The following is a 17,473-nucleotide window of genomic DNA, read 5'->3' on the forward strand; positions in this document are numbered from 1 at the left end:
AATAACTAAATAATGATGTGATTTGAAACTGGTGATGTTAACAGGTGATTGCAATCATGATTCGGTACAAAAGCAGCATCGAGGAAAGGCCTACTCCTACTTTAGGAGCAAAGATGGGCAGAGGATCGCCAGTTTGCCACCAAGTGCGGGCAAAAATCTTTGAAATGATGAAGAGAAACGTTTCTCAAAGACAGATAGGAAGAGATTTGGGCATTTCTCCCTCTACAGTGCATAACACAGTGAAAAGAATCAGGGAATCTGGAGAAATTACCGTGCGCAAAGGCCAAGGGCGCAAGCCTAAATGGCCGTGATCTCCGAGCCCTCAGACGGCACTGCATTAAAAACCGTCACTCATCAATAAATGATATAACTGCGTGGGCTCAGGACTACTTCAGGAAGTCACTCTCAAGCACTACAGTACGTAGTTACATTAGGAAATGCCAGCTAAAACTGTACTGTGCCAAAAGGAAGCCCCACATAAATAGTGTCCAGAAGCGCCGTCGACTTCTCTGGGCTCGGAGGCATCTGGGATGGTCCATTGTGCAGTGGAAACGTGTATTGTGGTCAGACGAATCGGTTTTTCACATCTTTTTTGGAAGAATTGGATGCCGTGTGCTGCGGACCAAAGAGGAAAAGGACCATCCAGACTGTTACCAGATACAAGTCCAAAAGCCAGCGTCTGTCATGGTATGGGGTTGTATCAGTGCCTTCGGCAAAGGTAACTTGCACTTCTGCGATGGCACCATCAATGCTGAGAAGTATATCTCAGTTTTGGAGGAACAAATGCTGCCTTCAAGACAACGTCTTTTCCAGGGACGCCCATGCTTATTTCAGCAAGACAATGCCAAACCACATACTGCGCGCATAACAAAGGCATGGCTGCGTAAGAAGAGGGTGCGGATGCTTGACTGGCCTGCCTGCAGCCCTGATTTGTCTCCTATAGAGAATGTTTGGCGCATTTTGAAACGAAAAATGCATCAACGAAGACCCCGTACTGTTGTGCACCTAAAACGTTGTTTGCAGGAAGAATGGGACAAACTAACACCTGCAACACTTAGTCACTTGATTTCTTCAATGCCTAAACGTCTTTTAAGTGTTGTTAAAAGACAGGGGAACTGTACAAAGTGGTAAATGCTGGACTGTCCTGACTTTTTTTGAAATGTGTTGCAAGCCTGAATGGCAAGAATGGATATTTATTTACAAATCAAATGATGTTGACAAAAAAAACAGGAATTATTTTGTGTTCATACTGTCTGCAATGAAATAAAATTTGAGGAGAATTTATAACTTGCTTTTTTCTTTTTTATTCACATTTTCCACACTGTCCCAACTTTTTCTGATTTGGGGTTGTATGATAATTCTGCAAATAAAGACTTACAAAATATTTATCAACTTGTATGCAACATATCACTCCTACACAAATCACTGCAATAATGACCACCATAACAAAATGGCCTGCAAGCTCCAAGAACAAACTGGCCTTCTTGCTATTGACAACCAGGCATAACAGTCATGTCAAGTATCCCAGAATGTTTTGGCTACTTACTCTACAAGGCCTAATGCATTGTCATTCAAGTTTATATGAACTGAAAGTTGAAAGAGAACTGGAGGTATCCATCACCCAAAATAAGAATTAGTTAAGAACTACACCTCTAAGCCTGTGTGAAAAAGAATAAAGCGACTTCTCCCTGACCTTTTCTAACCCACAAACCCATATTAGAAACAAAACAGATAAAGAATAAACATAAAAAGCAATAAAAGACCCAACAAAGGCAAACTTTTACAAATGTATCCCTGATTTCCACAGTGGTGCAATACAAAGAGTGAATGGTTCAGGCACACTGGATTCGGACGTTGCACTTACTGTACTCTCCTTTAACAAAAAAGTCAGGGTTCCTTTCTTACTGTTCTACTAGAAAGTATGTATAGGACAACAGTGTTGGACCAATTGTTTATTTGTAAACTTTTACAGTATATACAAAAATATTATTTCATTCATTTTTAACAAAGGGTTGTTACTTCAGTAATTTCACCTTACAAAACTTTACATCAGTGTGGCATATTAAACTTCACTTTACTGACTGCTTTACCTGAGACAGGTAATGGATACAAGTCAATTAAAGAAGAGTTTCACAAAATATCTGACAAAGAAACCTGCATTGTCACAATGTACGACTTATCAAAGGAAGTGCACAAAGGAGGTATTCTATACTATTAAGAAACCTTGAGTTGTACTTATTAAAAAAGCAAAAACAAAAAAAGAAGTATAAAGCGTGTATTTTCCCACAGGCAATGTGGCAGCACCCCCAAAAACATAAGGCTTTTTTTGAGCTATTTAACCCAGATGTTTCAAACATTAAATTGTTGCATTGTATAATGCACATTTTATTTTCATAACTCTTTTTCTACATATGAAGTTGGTTATTGAAAAATTGTAGGACTGCAATTTCCACTTGCCTTTTTCTTTTTATTAGTTATAAACTGTACAAAAAGTGAAGTACTCATACATTTTGTGTTTATCAATCACCATTACAAACAAAGCCTCACATAATAAACTGCATTACAAAATACACCTGTTATACAAATTTACAGACATACATTCTGACTAGGTAGCAGACAATTAGATGGCGGTACAGTATAAAAGTACTCTTGCATTGTCTGGTTAACAAAAAAGCAAATAAGGAGCAAGTGAAAATAACACATTTGCAAAATCCAAAGTCCTGGTCTTCAGATCTCTCTATTGGTTGTAAAAGGAAAACATGAAGATGCAGTGCACTCATTTTAACCGAGTTCCACAATGCCTTTAACAAGAACAGTAATGTCTGTTGCATGCTACGTAAGCATTACTGAGTTACAAAGCATATTCATATACAACTACTTACAAAAAATGAGGTGCATGGATTTCTGTCTGCAGCTGTAGCAAAGTTCCAGTTGATGTATATTGTATATTGATATATACTTCACTCTTTAATTTAATATTGTATTTTATCAATATGCTGTTGTTGGAGTATGTGAATTTCCCCTTGGGATTAATAAAGTATCTATCTATCTATTATATTCAAACAACAATCCACTACCAACTACTACAGTTTTTCCATTTCATTTCCATCATTTCTGTAATATTTTTTTATTTGTGTTACATTATATTTTGGAACACAAATTTAAAATGGTTACCACTATATGGTCATTTTAACATATCTGCAGTTTTTGCAAAATGCAATGACTTAATATTTCAAAATGATAATATTAATACATCCTCTTTGTAGCTATAGAAGGAAATCATGTCCATGTGCAGTCTCTGTAAAGTTATGCAAGTATATTCCCTAATTACTGTGGATGACAGTGTCTGTGTTTGAATTATATATATATATATATATATAAAAGGGTGGAGTGCCCTCTCAGGGTTGGTAGCGAGATCCTGCCCCAAGTGGAGGAGTTCAAGTATCTCAGGGTCTTGTTCACGAGTGAGGGAAAAATGGAGCGTGAGATCGACAGGCGGATCGGTGCGCCGTCCACAGTGATGAGGGCTCTGCATCAGTCTGTCATGGTGAAAAAGGAGCTGAACCGCAAGGCAAAGCTCTCAATTTACCAGTCCATCTATGTTCCTACCCTCACCTATGGTCATGAGCTATGGGTAGTGACCGAAAGAACGAGATCGCGAATACAAGCGGCTGAAATGAGTTTCCTCCGCAGGGTGTCTGAGCTCTCCCTTAAAGATAGGGTGAGAAGCTCAGTCATCCTGGAGGGGCTCAGAGTAGAGCCGCTGCTCCTCCGCATCGAGACGAGTCAGATGAGGTGGCATGGGCATCTGATCAGGATGCCTCCTGGACGCCTCCCTGGTGAGGTGTTCTGGGCACGTCTAACCGGGAGGAGGCCCCGGGGAAGACCCAGGACACGCTGGAGGAACTATGTCTCCCGGCTGGCCTGGGAACGCCTCAGGATTCTCCCGGAAGAGCTAGAAGAAGTGGCCGGGGAGAGGGAAGTCTGGGCATCTCTGCTCAAGCTGCTGCCCCCGCGACCCGACCTCGGATAAGCGGGAGGCAATGGATGGATGGATGGATGGATGGATGGATTATATATGCTTATTTAATAAAACCCACCGATGAAACTCAAAATACACGCTTTTTTTTTTTTTTTAAATACCTGCAGCATTTTGTTCGGAGTACTGCATTGAGCACCAAAAGTACACCATAACCAACAGCACATGCTAAAAAGCAAACACTTATTGCCAGTTGCAGAAAACAAAATGTAAAGCATGACATTAAAGCAAGCCTCGTGACAGGTAGATTTACTGACACTGTTCCAAAGCATTTATTTTAAAGTTACTGTTCCAGTAAATAGCAGCAGTTGCATATTAATGTTAAAGCTGAGTAAAACCTAACTTCCATTTCTACTTAAGAGTAATGCCACCTGAACAGGCAGCACTACGGTTTCAGCACCTACTTTCATACTCTTACTCCAAACTCAACTTTTTACAGCCCAGGTACTTACATTGGTTGACTGTTTTATATTTCATTTTATTATAGAGAGACTCTTTAATTTGATTAACCAGTACAAATGCAGAGCTTTAAAATGAATACTTTCAAATATGTGTAAATTCCATATCCATAAATTGTCTGATTCTCTTAAAATCAATACTTGCAATAAACCGTTAACAAATGTTGGTCAGAAATTAGGACTTCACAAAATTGCACATTGTCTGTCACAAGTTCTCAGAATTCATGTATTTGTACAATGTGATGTTATGGACATTTTAGATAAGCGCATGAAGTGCATACTTCTTTGACTCTGCCGGCTTATTTTTTGTACTTTTCTGGTATGGTGGAGTCAAATTTTAGCATGGTGGAGTAACATGTCTTAGGCAGATATGTGTCTACAACTTAATTTGCACCAATTTCTTTTTGTGTCATCTACGTTGGTTAAATCCAATATCTACTTTACAGTTCATGAACTTGAAATCAAAATGGAATGTAGAGAAAAATGAAAAAAATCCTTCACCTCTGCTTACAAAAAGATGTAAGCCATCCTTAAATTATTTTGACTTTATTTTGCATATCACACCATTGCATGGAAAATTTTATGAGATGAGGGAACCATTCAGCCAGTACTGAAATGAAAGTCTTCTCCTAAGGCAAGGTAGCCTGGATGGAAGCAGGCATAAGGTTTTTTTAACAGTCACCTAAAAAGCTAGACATTATCACAGTGTGATCAAAGAAGGTTATAAATGAGGATTAATGCACAAAGGATAAAAATGAGTCGTATAAAAAAAATACTAAGGACTCTGCATTGTGTGAGGAGGATACCATACTCTCTAGGTTTTTACAATAGAATTTTTTGTTTAAATATTGAACAAGAAATATTGATTTTAAATATACAACATATAGAGAACACATATTTGAAAGCAGCCATAACCAAAATACACCTGTCAAAAATGGTGAAGGTGTAATGGAAACATTTTGACCTTTTACTATTTTAATAATAAATAAAAGTAACACACTTCATCGATTCTTTCATTCATGAAAAGTACATTTGGGCACAATTTGCCTTAAGTTCTAAACTGGCCCTGTATAACAATGTGAGGTTGTGTACATAAATGAATCCAAAAAAGGGGCAAACCATCCAGGGTAGGTTCCCATTTCATGATGCTGCTGGTATAGGCTCTAGAACCTTTGACCCTGAACTGGATAAGAACTGGAGTTAGAAAATGGATGGATATTTGTCAGTAGCCTTGATTGTAATAGTTCATCAACAGACACACAATATCCGTGTCTTCATTTTTAATTGTCATTAGAAAATAGCATGTTAGTATTTTTATTGACTTCCATGTATTAAAATGAAGTGTTGTCAACAAATTAGGAAAATGAACTGTTTAAGCATGCAGAATTAAGAGTGTTTTTTGTTCTTTTTTCATCTTTGGAAGACTATCAATGTAAAACTCTTGAAGAATGTAGATTTCTTCCAGTAGACATTGACCAAGCTGCCAAGAACAATCAAAACAAAATGAAACTGTTGTTTTAAATGGAAGATATTACTGTTAAAAAGTAGCCAAATTAATGTGTATTGTATGTGTAAAACAGAGATACTCAACTCTGGTCCTGGAGGTCCATAGTGGGTGCAGATTTTCATTCCAACCAGTAATTAGCAAGCAGGCCTAGCAGATAATAAAACCTGGCATTTAATTATATGGCTTGTTAGTGGTTTCATTCTTCAACCTGTTTTAGAGTTTTCATTTTTTGAGAACATTATCCGTATGTTTTGTGGCCTGGAACAGATCTTTAAATCTTAGTCCTTCGCTTCTGTCTTATTTATTTCAAAACATTTTATTAACACAGATATGTCATGATGCATGTACACAGGTTTAAATGGAAGCAGGATAGCTGGAGAATTGGTGGTTCCTTTGTCATTTGCACCATATTATTAACTGATAGCTGGTTAAGAAAATAGCCTACAATTAAAAGCAAAATTTAGCAGATTAAAACTAAAATCATCATAAAGGTTTTCTGAATTGTAACCAGCAAGTTAAGTAAAACAAAGCCCAAAAACATATTGCTTTAGTAGTAAATAAATGGATTATAATTACAAATTTGATTAAAGCAAAAAATCTGCAGCAACTGCGGACCTCTAGGATCAGAGTTGAGTATCCAGGTCTAAAATTTAAACCACTTCATGAATGCCAAACCGCAGTATATATGGTTATCACTTTGAAATGCTCCAATTTAGTATGATCTGATTCAGAAGAAACACAAATTCACATTAATAATTCATCATCTGATACTGCACATTTGATGCAAACCCACAGCTTGATTGCTTCTGATGTAATTTACTAAGGCAAATTAATGAGGCAAATCAACAAAACATCATTAGCACTATGAAGCAAAAAAGGTGCATATTTGTAAGGTAAATAGTGACAATTAACCTTTATCAGTAAAAGGACTGCCTCTTTTACACCACTAAAATGGTTAAAAATAAATTCTCAATTGTAATTGGATGAACAGAAATTAATTTACAACAGTATTTCAATAATGTGTCAAAGTCAACAGAAGCTACTGTACAAGAAACAATATTTTGAAAAACAATTGTTTTTAAGGTGCAGAAATTTCTATTTACAAAATGTAACTGAAGAAAAAAAGATAATAAAAAAGGAAATAAAATTCACTCAAATACCTTAATGTGAAAAGACCAAGAGGAAGAAATCCCTTGAGATGGTATTATCCTTGTGCTCCTGGAATTCTCAAATAAAACAACAATCTTGAAGCATGTCTGTGGAGCTGCTGGTTTTGGCTTGGTATAATCAGCATAGGTTTATACAGTTTTAAAAGATTCACATTTCATTTGGCTTGAATATACTGCATACATTAAGTTAAAACAACAAATGTTTTCTGAAGCTGGTGTAGCAAGTCTAACTTTGTGAAAAAAATCGTTGCACAAAGTTTAAGAAATGTTCGAGAAATTCTTGACATGGTCTTTCAGTTTCTTCTTCACATCCCTTGCATTTGTTGTCAACCTTGGAAAAAATATATAACATAATGGCATAACATTGTGCAGCATTCATTATTTATTTATCCACACAAACAAATTTTAAAAATGTGCCAATGTCTCATTCTGAATTTAAAATGCTCCTGTTTCATTTATATTCCAGTTTGTTTGAAATAAACATTCTACATTCAGTTAGTGAAAATTATACTTACTATATGATCAAAGTGTTTATGTAAATACTAAAATATAAGAAAATGTTAAAAAAAACAGTTAATCATTGGTCTAGGTTAGGGAAGTAAACTAATAATTTAGTGATACGAGGGATTTTTCCATTTCCATTACTGGTGAAGTATAAAAACCAAATACCAGCAAATAATTCTGTAATAACAGTTTTATAAGGTAAATATGTGACATTTATAAAAGCTATAGACTTGCAACTAGTCATCCAATGTTGATAAAAACTGGTTCAATTATTTCAGAGCAACAGAAATAAAGTGAAATTACTTAACTAAATCCTTAAATGAATAAAAAGCCATTCATGTTTATAAAAACATGCCTGCTTCTAGTCTGTTTTGTTAAATCTTTTGTTACATTTTATATACATTTGTCTACTTACTCATTTTTCTCATTTTTGAGGCTTAATAGTGTTGTAGCTAAAGTAAACAAATTCAGAATGTATATTCTTATCTTTATCATTTGGATTTACTTTCATCTAATCTGGGGTCTTCACACTAACACTCCTAACTTGCCTACATTAATTTTCCACTGCAATGTTTCAATGGAACTCACCTGGACACACATATCTACCACCCGATTTCTCAGCACTATTATTAAAAGTGTAACTTGTTATAATAGTTGTGTAACCTGGAAAGAATGAAAAGGGAGAAAAAGAGGTTGTATTCAAGAAAGGCTGAAAAAACTGTGCAGAGTTCAACCCGAACTGCTATAATGGTATATGTTCAATCGCTCCACAATAAAGTGGATGAACTTCAAGCATGTGCACGCTTTCAGACCGATTATGGAGGCACATGCATTTTGGCATTTACAGAGGCCTGGCCGAATGTAAAAGATTTGGATGATTATTTGACGATTGATGGATTTGGTGCACCAAGTCACTTGGACAGAGACTCGGCCATCACCAGTAAGTCATACCACGGAGGTGTCTGCCACTATATAAAAAAAAAACAATGGTGTAAAATGGTGGTAGTTACAGAAAAACTGTACACAGAAGATGTGGAACTTTTGCCTGTCTCACTGTGCCCCATTTATCGGAGAATTTCCAGATTTTCATCACGTGCAGTGGTGAGAAACATTGTTAACACCATCTCCAGTGTGATACAGAGGCTTGAATTGCTGTCTCCCAACTCTTCGAACTTTATTTTGGGAGACTTTAACCGGTGTACACTGAACAAAACTGTTGTGGTGTGCAAAATCTGTAAATTTTGGTCTATACTTTCCTTATATTTTGCTCAAGACAAAACAACAGATGAACTTAAATACAAGTCACTTGCATGGACAGTTAACACTGAAAGCAATCTGTTTTCCTAAATCATAGTACCATCTATTTGAACTGAGCAGGAATTCAGGAGACACCTCAAGCTGTACTGATAATTTTATCACCTGTGAAGGGAAGGGCACCAGAACTAAATTGGTTTACAGCTTGGGAAAGGAAGATATACTATGGTTGAAGCTGTATCTGATTACTTTACAACCTGTGAACAGAAGGAGATGCCATGGGACTGGAAATTACAGCTTGAGACAGGAGATTGTTAAAACATTAGAAACGTTATTGCTTGAAAAAACTGATGTATTCAAATAGATGAAAGAGAGAAAATTCATTCATCATACTGACAGCCAGCTAATCAGGTGCATGTAGCAATCGCATCTTGTGAAACTCCTGTAGCATTTTAAAATAAATGATGGACTAAACAAAGAACAGAGTGACAGAAGAAGAGAAAAGAGCAACATGAGAGGAGGGCGAGAGCGACATCAGGAGAAGACACCAGCCACGTGCGACCACTTGCATCCAATTGTCAGCAAAGCATCTCGTGAACAACTTCGAGTGATAGATTAATGCTGCCCTCGGACATTCATCCTTGACATCTTCACGTTTTCATAAGCTTTTCCTAAAGACTACATCCATACTTGACTATCAATCTTATTTTCTATTATTCCTTGCTCTATTTGGTATTACTATTCATGCAATAAATACCACTCTACTTTTAACTTTCTATACTTTGTCTTCATAGAGCAGTCAGAGGTTTGCCATATGCTCTGATCTGCAAGAATCATTAAGGCTGAAGGGGAGAGCTCCACCTAATAATAGAGAACAGTATGTAAAGTAAGGAATTCTTGGTTGATAAAGGGCCTATAGCCAAGGACAGAGTGAGTGAGGAGGATGACACAGCAACATATTTGAATTTATTGCATGAGAACTTGGAACGATCAAAAACCATGCACAATTGCCATTTATAGACTTTTCAACAGCTTTTAACGTGATCCTGTAATAATAATTCTTTGCATTTATATAGCGCTTTTCTCACTCAAAGTGCTCAGCAATTGCAGGTTAAGGGCCTTGCTCAAGGGCCCAACAGAGCAGAGTCCCTATTGGAATTTACAGGATTTGAACCGGCAACCTCCTGATTACCAGTGCAGATCTCTAGCCTCAGAGCCACCACACCACCTGTGCCACATTTTAGTTGAGAAACAGATTGATCAATTCTGTTTGTACCCCAACTTGGTGGGGTGGATTCTGGACTTTGTTTTTAACAAACAGAACACAAAGAGTGAGCATCAATAGTTGGTTCTCTGATAGCCTAAGTATATCTGTTGGCACTACCCAAGGTTGTTGTTTATCTCCTCTTTTGTTTATCCTTTATACAAATGACTGCAGGAGTTTACGCAAGGATATTCATATCCTGAAATCTGCAAACAACTCTGTCATTGTGAGTTTTTTTTTATAAAATAAGGAAGACAGCTATGGGCCTATTGTCAATGTGTTTATACAATGGTGTGATCACTCTGCTTTACGACTTATTATTTCTAAGACAAATAGATATGATTTTAGATTTCAGGTGCTCTCCACCATTCCCTGTTTCAACTTTAAAGGGAAGACAGTGGAGATGGTAGAGCAATACAAATATCAGAGAACAATCATTGATAACAAACTTAACTTTGATCTTAACACAGTGCAAATCTGTAAAAAAGGGCAGTCACAACTTTTCTTTCTTCGGAAACTCAACTGTTGTAAAGTGGACAAAACCATAATGACATTTTTTTCGAGGTTGTTTATTAAATCCATTGTTACATTTGCTCTTATCTGATGGTATGGTAATCTCAGCATTAAAAATATAAATAATCTTAACAACATTATTAAATTTAGCAGTACAATTACTGGTTCACAGCAGACCTCTATCACTGAAATGTATTGCAAGCAGGTTAAAAAGAAAGCCACCTCAGTTCTGTCAGAGAGTAGCCACCACCCTCTTTGCTCTACATTCCTGCTGTTGCCATCAAGTTGCAAATTTAGGTATCCAAAAGTAAAGAGAAACAGATTTAAGAACTCTTTTATTCCTAGAGTTATACGCATTTTAAATTCAATTCTGTTACTTGTCGGGATGCTGCTATATATTAAATTCTGCATTATTATTATGTGTACTGTTGAAAGTAATTATACTTCTTTGTATTAATGTTGAGGGTGTGTTTATGCAAGAACATTCGTTGTCAAATGTTGCGTCTTTGTTTATCTATTGGATTCTGTAAAAATGTCTTCTCTTTTTGTACTTTCCTGGTGCAAGCAAATTTCCCTATGGGGTGTGGAATGTGGCCAGCAGCTTATCCCAGCCAATACCCCCAAGCTGCCAGATGGAGCCATCCCTGCAACATGGAGGAGCCCTGAATTCCAGCAGGGCATCATGGAACTTGGAGTCTTTCATCACAGCCCTGCTGGATACCGTGGGGGCCGCCAGGGGACACTGCAGGGAGGCTCAAGGACTTGTACTTTCCGTATAACCCCGAAGTATGTCCTAGTCACAGGGACAGAGGAAATGACGTACTTCTGGGCTGAAGAAAAGGAGTTTTCACCCGACCCAGAAGTGTTATAAAGTCACATGGACTGAGGGACAAAAACATTTCCAGGTCAAGGACTTTAAAAGGACTGTGGGAAATCCCAGCAGTGAGCCGAGTTAGGAGGAAGGGAGACTGAGCTGCTGGGAGTGGAGGATTAGTGTATTGATTTATTGTATGATTATTGGAGTATTGTGGAGTGGACGGTGCTTTGTGCACATTATTAGAATTATTAAATTCTTGGACTTTTATCTGGCGTCTGGCGTATTGTCCGAGGGTTCAAGGGGACGACAGCGCCCCCTATCTGTCACAGGGGTAATAAACTCTACCTAACCTAACCTAATTCCCATTACAATACAATACAGTTTATTTTTGTATAGCCCAAAAATCACACAGGAAGTGCCGCAATGGGCTTTAACTGGCCCTGCCTCTTGACAGCCCCCCAGCCTTGACTCTCTAAGAAGATGAGGAAAAACTCCCAAAAAAACCTTGTAGGGAAAAAATGGAAGAAACCTTGGGAAAGGCAGTTCAAAGAGAGACCCCTTTCCAGGTAGGTTGGGCATGCAGTGGGTGTCAAAAGAAGGGGGTCAATACAATACAATGCAGTACATAGAACAGAACAATTCCTCACTATAGTAAGAAATAAAAAATATAAATTTTAGAAGTACAGAGTAGAATTTAACAGTAGATGATATATCCCATAATAAGATTTGGATTTTTGCATTTTGCATTACTAATTGAAGGTACAGTATTCTCACACCAAGTTTCTATTCATAGCCAGTTTTGTCACATTACTTGTACAAAGTCTGAAGCAGTTTTAAAATCTTAAGGTACCAATTCTTCCTTCATGTGTTGTTCGCCTTATCAGTCTCTATATGCTGATTTAATGTCTCAGTGTATTTTTTAGCGCTTTAGTGTGTGTGTGTGTTTTATTTTAACATGTTTGTGTGTATTATGGATTTTAAGTGCACTCTTTCCTTTTTGCTCCTTTGGATTACAGTAAAATAGTTATTCAATATAACATTTGCAGCTGGCCTGAAGCAGAAGAAGGCCATTCTACTCCATTATCTCAACGTTCTGGTTTTACAATATGGAGACAGATTTTGTCAAAAGTTTTACTATACCGACACCTTCATAAGACATGGTCAGTAATTACTGTTATTATTGTTAGTAGTAACAGTCAATGTAAGCCTAACACCAATCGCTGCTAAAGTAGCCTGTATTTCACAGAGGTGAAGTGCTCTTGTTAACCTTTCCTATTATTCAGGATGTCAGATAATATGTAAAGAATGAGTCTCACAACAAAGGATGCTCAGGAACAAAGACTGGAGAACATATTTCGGGGCAGCAAGGTAAACAGGGTAAACCCAATGTTACACTAGTGAGGATGCTGTTATGATGCAATTATTCATTAACTTAAAATTACTTTTTCATCTAATCTGAATATAAGCACTGACATTTGGGCTATAACATTGTTCGTGGTGGACACTTCCCTAGCCATTTCACCATGCAGCTAGAATGGGAATTTGCACTTCCAAATATGCTATCATGGTCTTGTCCTGGAAAAGAGTGGCTTGGTTCATACAGTTAAGGACTCAACAACACCTTGGTGACTTCTTTGTGAAGAAGAGAAAATGTTCTAATGAGTAGTCGAAGCCAAGACCACTGATAAAAGTTTTGATTTAATCAGTCGAGCAATCTACATCCCTATGGTAAGGAGGACAAAAAAATTGGGCCATAATTGAGAGTGCTGTTCAGGTTTGCTGGGTTCTCCCTTTGTGAGCGGCAAATGAGCTTGTTCTGTGCATTAAAAGGAACAATAGGAGGTATACAAGGCAAGGGCCACTAGGATAAGATCCAGATGCAGATGAAGGACATCCTGTGGGGATTATACCTCTAAAATAGTCTGGAAGTGCTGGGAAATTCTACAGAAAGAAGTGGGAAAAGTTGCAAAAGATACTGTGGTCTGTTTACACCAGCTCAGTGCTGCTAATATGACCAACAGCAGGATAAGCAAAGGGAAAATGATGACGACATTTGGCACACAATTTCAAAGATGTCATTTTTCTTGTCTGTGAACAGTAGAAAATTATAAACACAATTTAGTTTTATTACATTTTGGGGTGACAAAGTGGTTAGTACTACTGTCTGTCAAATATTGTGTTATGGGTTCAAATCCTATGCCTAGACACTGCCTTATGTGTGTGAAAACGTAAGCAGTGGTTAAGACAGACTGATGCCCTACACAAGATAGCTTCCGTTTTGTAAAAGAAACTGGTGGCTAAGGTACTGCTGCTTTCATGAAACTGGATTAAGTGTCTTGTCACAAGAGCAGAATACTTGCATATCTAATCAACATGTAACATATCTTGTGCCATTATCAGTGTTTGTAACTATTCAAACATGCACTCCACCATGAAACTTCTGGATTCCTTCTTACAGAAAGGCAATCTGTTGAAAAAGTAGTCTAAACGTATCCCTGGATGCCCAGTGTCCATTTCAAAATGTATAAGCAACCTGACTTTGTACTATATAATTTTCTCTGCTCGGTTATCTTTTGTTGTGATTAAAAGGCTAAAGAAAGGAATGCCTTGATAAACATTTTATGAATACACTGTACATTAATACTTCATATAATCTAAAGCTGCAGAAACCCCAATCAAATGTTGTTGGAAGTTTTACATTCAGATTTTTATGCTTTTCAGCCAAGAAACGGTCTTAGCTGTTTAATCTTACCTACTGTAGTTTACATGCTAATAATGCAGTGGTAAGAACTACAGCGTACATTTTGGATTTATAATGTGTTAAATACAAGAGTCAACTAAACAGAAACAAATAATGGAACAAAAGTACAAGTATTATTAACAAGTCTACAGTATCTTAGCAACATTGGGTGCAAGTTACAAGCCCACACTGGACAGGGTGCCAGTCAATCACTTGATACACACACACATACACACACACATATTGGGGAGACATCCAATGCAATTTACTCAACTGCTCCTTCTGAATGGCATTCACTCACCTCTTGTTTCACTTTTTCGTTTTCAAGCTAAAAGAAAAAAACAAAGCTTTGTAAATGTTTATCCTTTGTAAAATTAAACATTATGTTTATTATTAATACAGAAAACCCTATGTTGATGTAGAATTTAAAAGTTAGTTGGCTCTGAACAAGTAGACAAAATTAATCTTTATCTTCACAAGTTCTTAAGTTTCACATTGGGACTGTTGTATTGTTTTGCATCAATGCCTGTTGACATCTAACCACTAGCGTCCTTCTTGCTACATTCTGACACTCGCTGCTTTATTCCATCGAGATGGTAAAATATTGAGTAAGCATTACAGGCACACAAACTGTAACATGAATATACTGAACATCTTGACATTCACAATTTCTACAATGATCTAATGATTCAGAATGTGTTTGTGTTAGGCTGTTCCTCTTGTGTGTGTTTTTACTGTTCTCCTACGTTGAACTTCACTAAAACAATTTACATGCAAATGTTGCAGTAATGGCAAATAGTTATGGCTTTTACCATTTGAATTTGCAGTTCATGTAATTCCTTAAGGGAAAAAAAATGTAAAACTGAAGTGACTTTTCATGATTTATATGCAGTGTTATCAATTTGCCTTCTTATAGGGTTTCGCACTACAGAACTCATAAATCTGACTGCAAGATACGTGTTTGTCATGCTTTTTAATCTTAGGTTTTCTAACTTCACCTGATTCTGATGTCTGTGTTATTACACTGTAGGTTTCTTTTCATTTCTGTCAAAATTGTATATTTGTTCTACTATTTTTTACTTCCTGTGGTTTTACTTACTTAAAACTTTATTTAAAAAAAAGTGAAATATGCACTGGGCATAATTAAAATAGTGTGATACTAAAAGATGGAAAGAATTTATTTAAAATAAATATTGCTTGAAACAATATTCTACTTCCCCATTGGGAAATAATTTTAATTCAACCACATCAATTAAAAGTGCAATGAAAATTCTGTTTTGAAAATATCCAGTACTATTCTAGTTTATTTCTTTCTTTGATATACCACTAGCTAAGTATTATTATTGATATTATTATTGTTGTTGTTGTTGATATTTTCTTTTATGTTTGCCTGACATTTGCAAGGATTTCAGTATTTATGATGTATCCTGACATGTGCTAGTTTATTATGTACTGAAATTTATTCATGTAGGATAATTAATTAACTTAGCAAAATATCAAATTCCATGGAACAGGATCAAGTACCCAGGACACAGCTTACATATGTCCAATAAAAATGCAGTATGTACCTAAGCATTAAAATATCTCAAAAATAATACACCAAATGGTTTATTGTACCCACAGAGAGTATGACAACTATACTAATGGAATGGCTATGATATTTAAACCCTTACAACAACACAATGCTATTAACACTCAAACCAGGGTATAGCTGTGATACAACCTAAATTAAACCTAACCCTAATCACAACTTGCCCCACCCAAAAAAAGTTTATAGTAGAAGGTGAAAGGATGGAGTCTAACCAAGAGATACAGGAAAGTAGTAAGAGGTGCACCTTCCTTAATTACCAGGCACAGAAAATGGGAAGACAGGCGGTGTCTTCAAATACCCTTGGAGAAGCACTTTGCCTGTACTGTTAGTCTGACATAGCTAACTAGGTATACTAGTAATAGAAAAGGCAAACTAGGAATAAAATTAAAACAAACAAAATATCTGTTATTAAAAATGATCCCTTCCTGTCTTGTCTATAGGTTTCTCCTGCATTTACAGATGGGTGGTATTTAGATATTCAGTCAAAGTCATAGGTAAAACTAAGGCATCGTATACATCTTTAAAACAATAAGTTGGCTAAAGCGAATTCGGCATCTGTGTGTGTGTATATCTATGGTACAGAGTGGCGCATGAGAACATTGGAAGTTTACATTATCTGTCACACAAAATCAGCAAAATGTCTGGCGTTTATAAGGTGAATGCCACTTGCATTTGAATAACAAAAAAAAAAAAAAAAAAAAAAGACTACTTGGAGTCTGGTGCATCACCAATGTTACTTTAAAGCAGGGGTGTCCAAACTACGGCCCGTGTCCAACTGCAGCCCATGGTCCATTTTTAGTTGGCCCGCAGCAAATTCTAAAAATATAATGAAATATGGCCCACACACACGAAACTAGTTCTTAACTGTATTGTACTTCTTAAGTTTAACACAGGGCAGAGCTACTATCTTGATCAAGGCAGCGTCTTCAGAAACAAGGTGACCAAAAATGGCAGAACCAAAGAAACGCACAATAGCAAGTGAGTGCAGAAAATTTCAGACACAGTGGGGAACATGAATACTTCTTCCTAAAAGTCAAGGGGAAGTGTGTCTATTTGATTTGCAATGAAACTATCGCAGTGATGAAAGAGTATAATGTGCATCGACACTACACAACCAAACATCCGACCTACACGTCCTACTGGTGCCGAGCGAGAACAGAAAGTTAACCAAATAGCAGCTAGTCTGCTGGCTCAACAACACTATTTTTTCCGTGCTAACAAAACACAAGAAAATGCCACATTAACTAGTTATGAGGTAGCGCAACTCACTGCCTAACACAGGAAACCTTTCTCAGATGGTGACATCATAAAACAGTGCCTCACTAAAGTCACATAATGTGTCCAGAGAAAATGCAGGAATTCAATAACATTCGCTTGTCCAGAAACACAGTGGTGCGGCAAATTGAAGATTTTTCAGCTAACTTAAAACAAAAAGTGTCGGATAAAGCTTGTGCTTTTGATTTTTACTCGATTGCATGTGATGAGGGCGCTTTGTAATATGATAAATGAAAACCCATTAATCTAGTGCTGTGATGTTGTTTTTTCTTTAAGCATATTCAATTATGAAGCATAATTTACCTGTATTTGATTGATTTTGCTAGCTTAATACACAGGAGG

The 17,473-nt window shown here is 36.8% G+C and overlaps 1 protein-coding gene across 4 annotated transcripts in view; it reads right to left on the bottom strand.

Annotated features, from left to right (window-relative positions):
- Positions 1–17,473, bottom strand: part of LOC114652371 (interleukin-15-like) — a 523,178-nt gene that overhangs the window by 393,535 nt on the left and 112,170 nt on the right. Inside the window, exons 7-9 of one of the 4 annotated variants that reach the window (XR_003716340.2) lie at positions 14,567–14,593; positions 7,165–7,504; positions 1,938–5,977 (exon numbers count right to left, since the gene is read on the bottom strand). Coding sequence is in view for 2 of the 4 variants with exons in the window: in XM_028802739.2 (XP_028658572.1) it covers positions 7,400–7,504; positions 14,567–14,593 (132 nt within the window). In the remaining 2 variants the exon portion in view is untranslated. Of the gene's footprint in view, positions 1–1,937; positions 7,505–14,566; positions 14,594–17,473 lie in introns of those variants that run through there. The other 3 variants (XR_007935106.1, XM_028802739.2, XM_051928194.1) reach the window with 3 other exon arrangements.

The sequence above is a fragment of the Erpetoichthys calabaricus genome, chromosome 5 (assembly GCF_900747795.2).
Source record: "Erpetoichthys calabaricus chromosome 5, fErpCal1.3, whole genome shotgun sequence".
NCBI classification, from domain to species: Eukaryota; Metazoa; Chordata; class Cladistia; order Polypteriformes; family Polypteridae; genus Erpetoichthys; species Erpetoichthys calabaricus.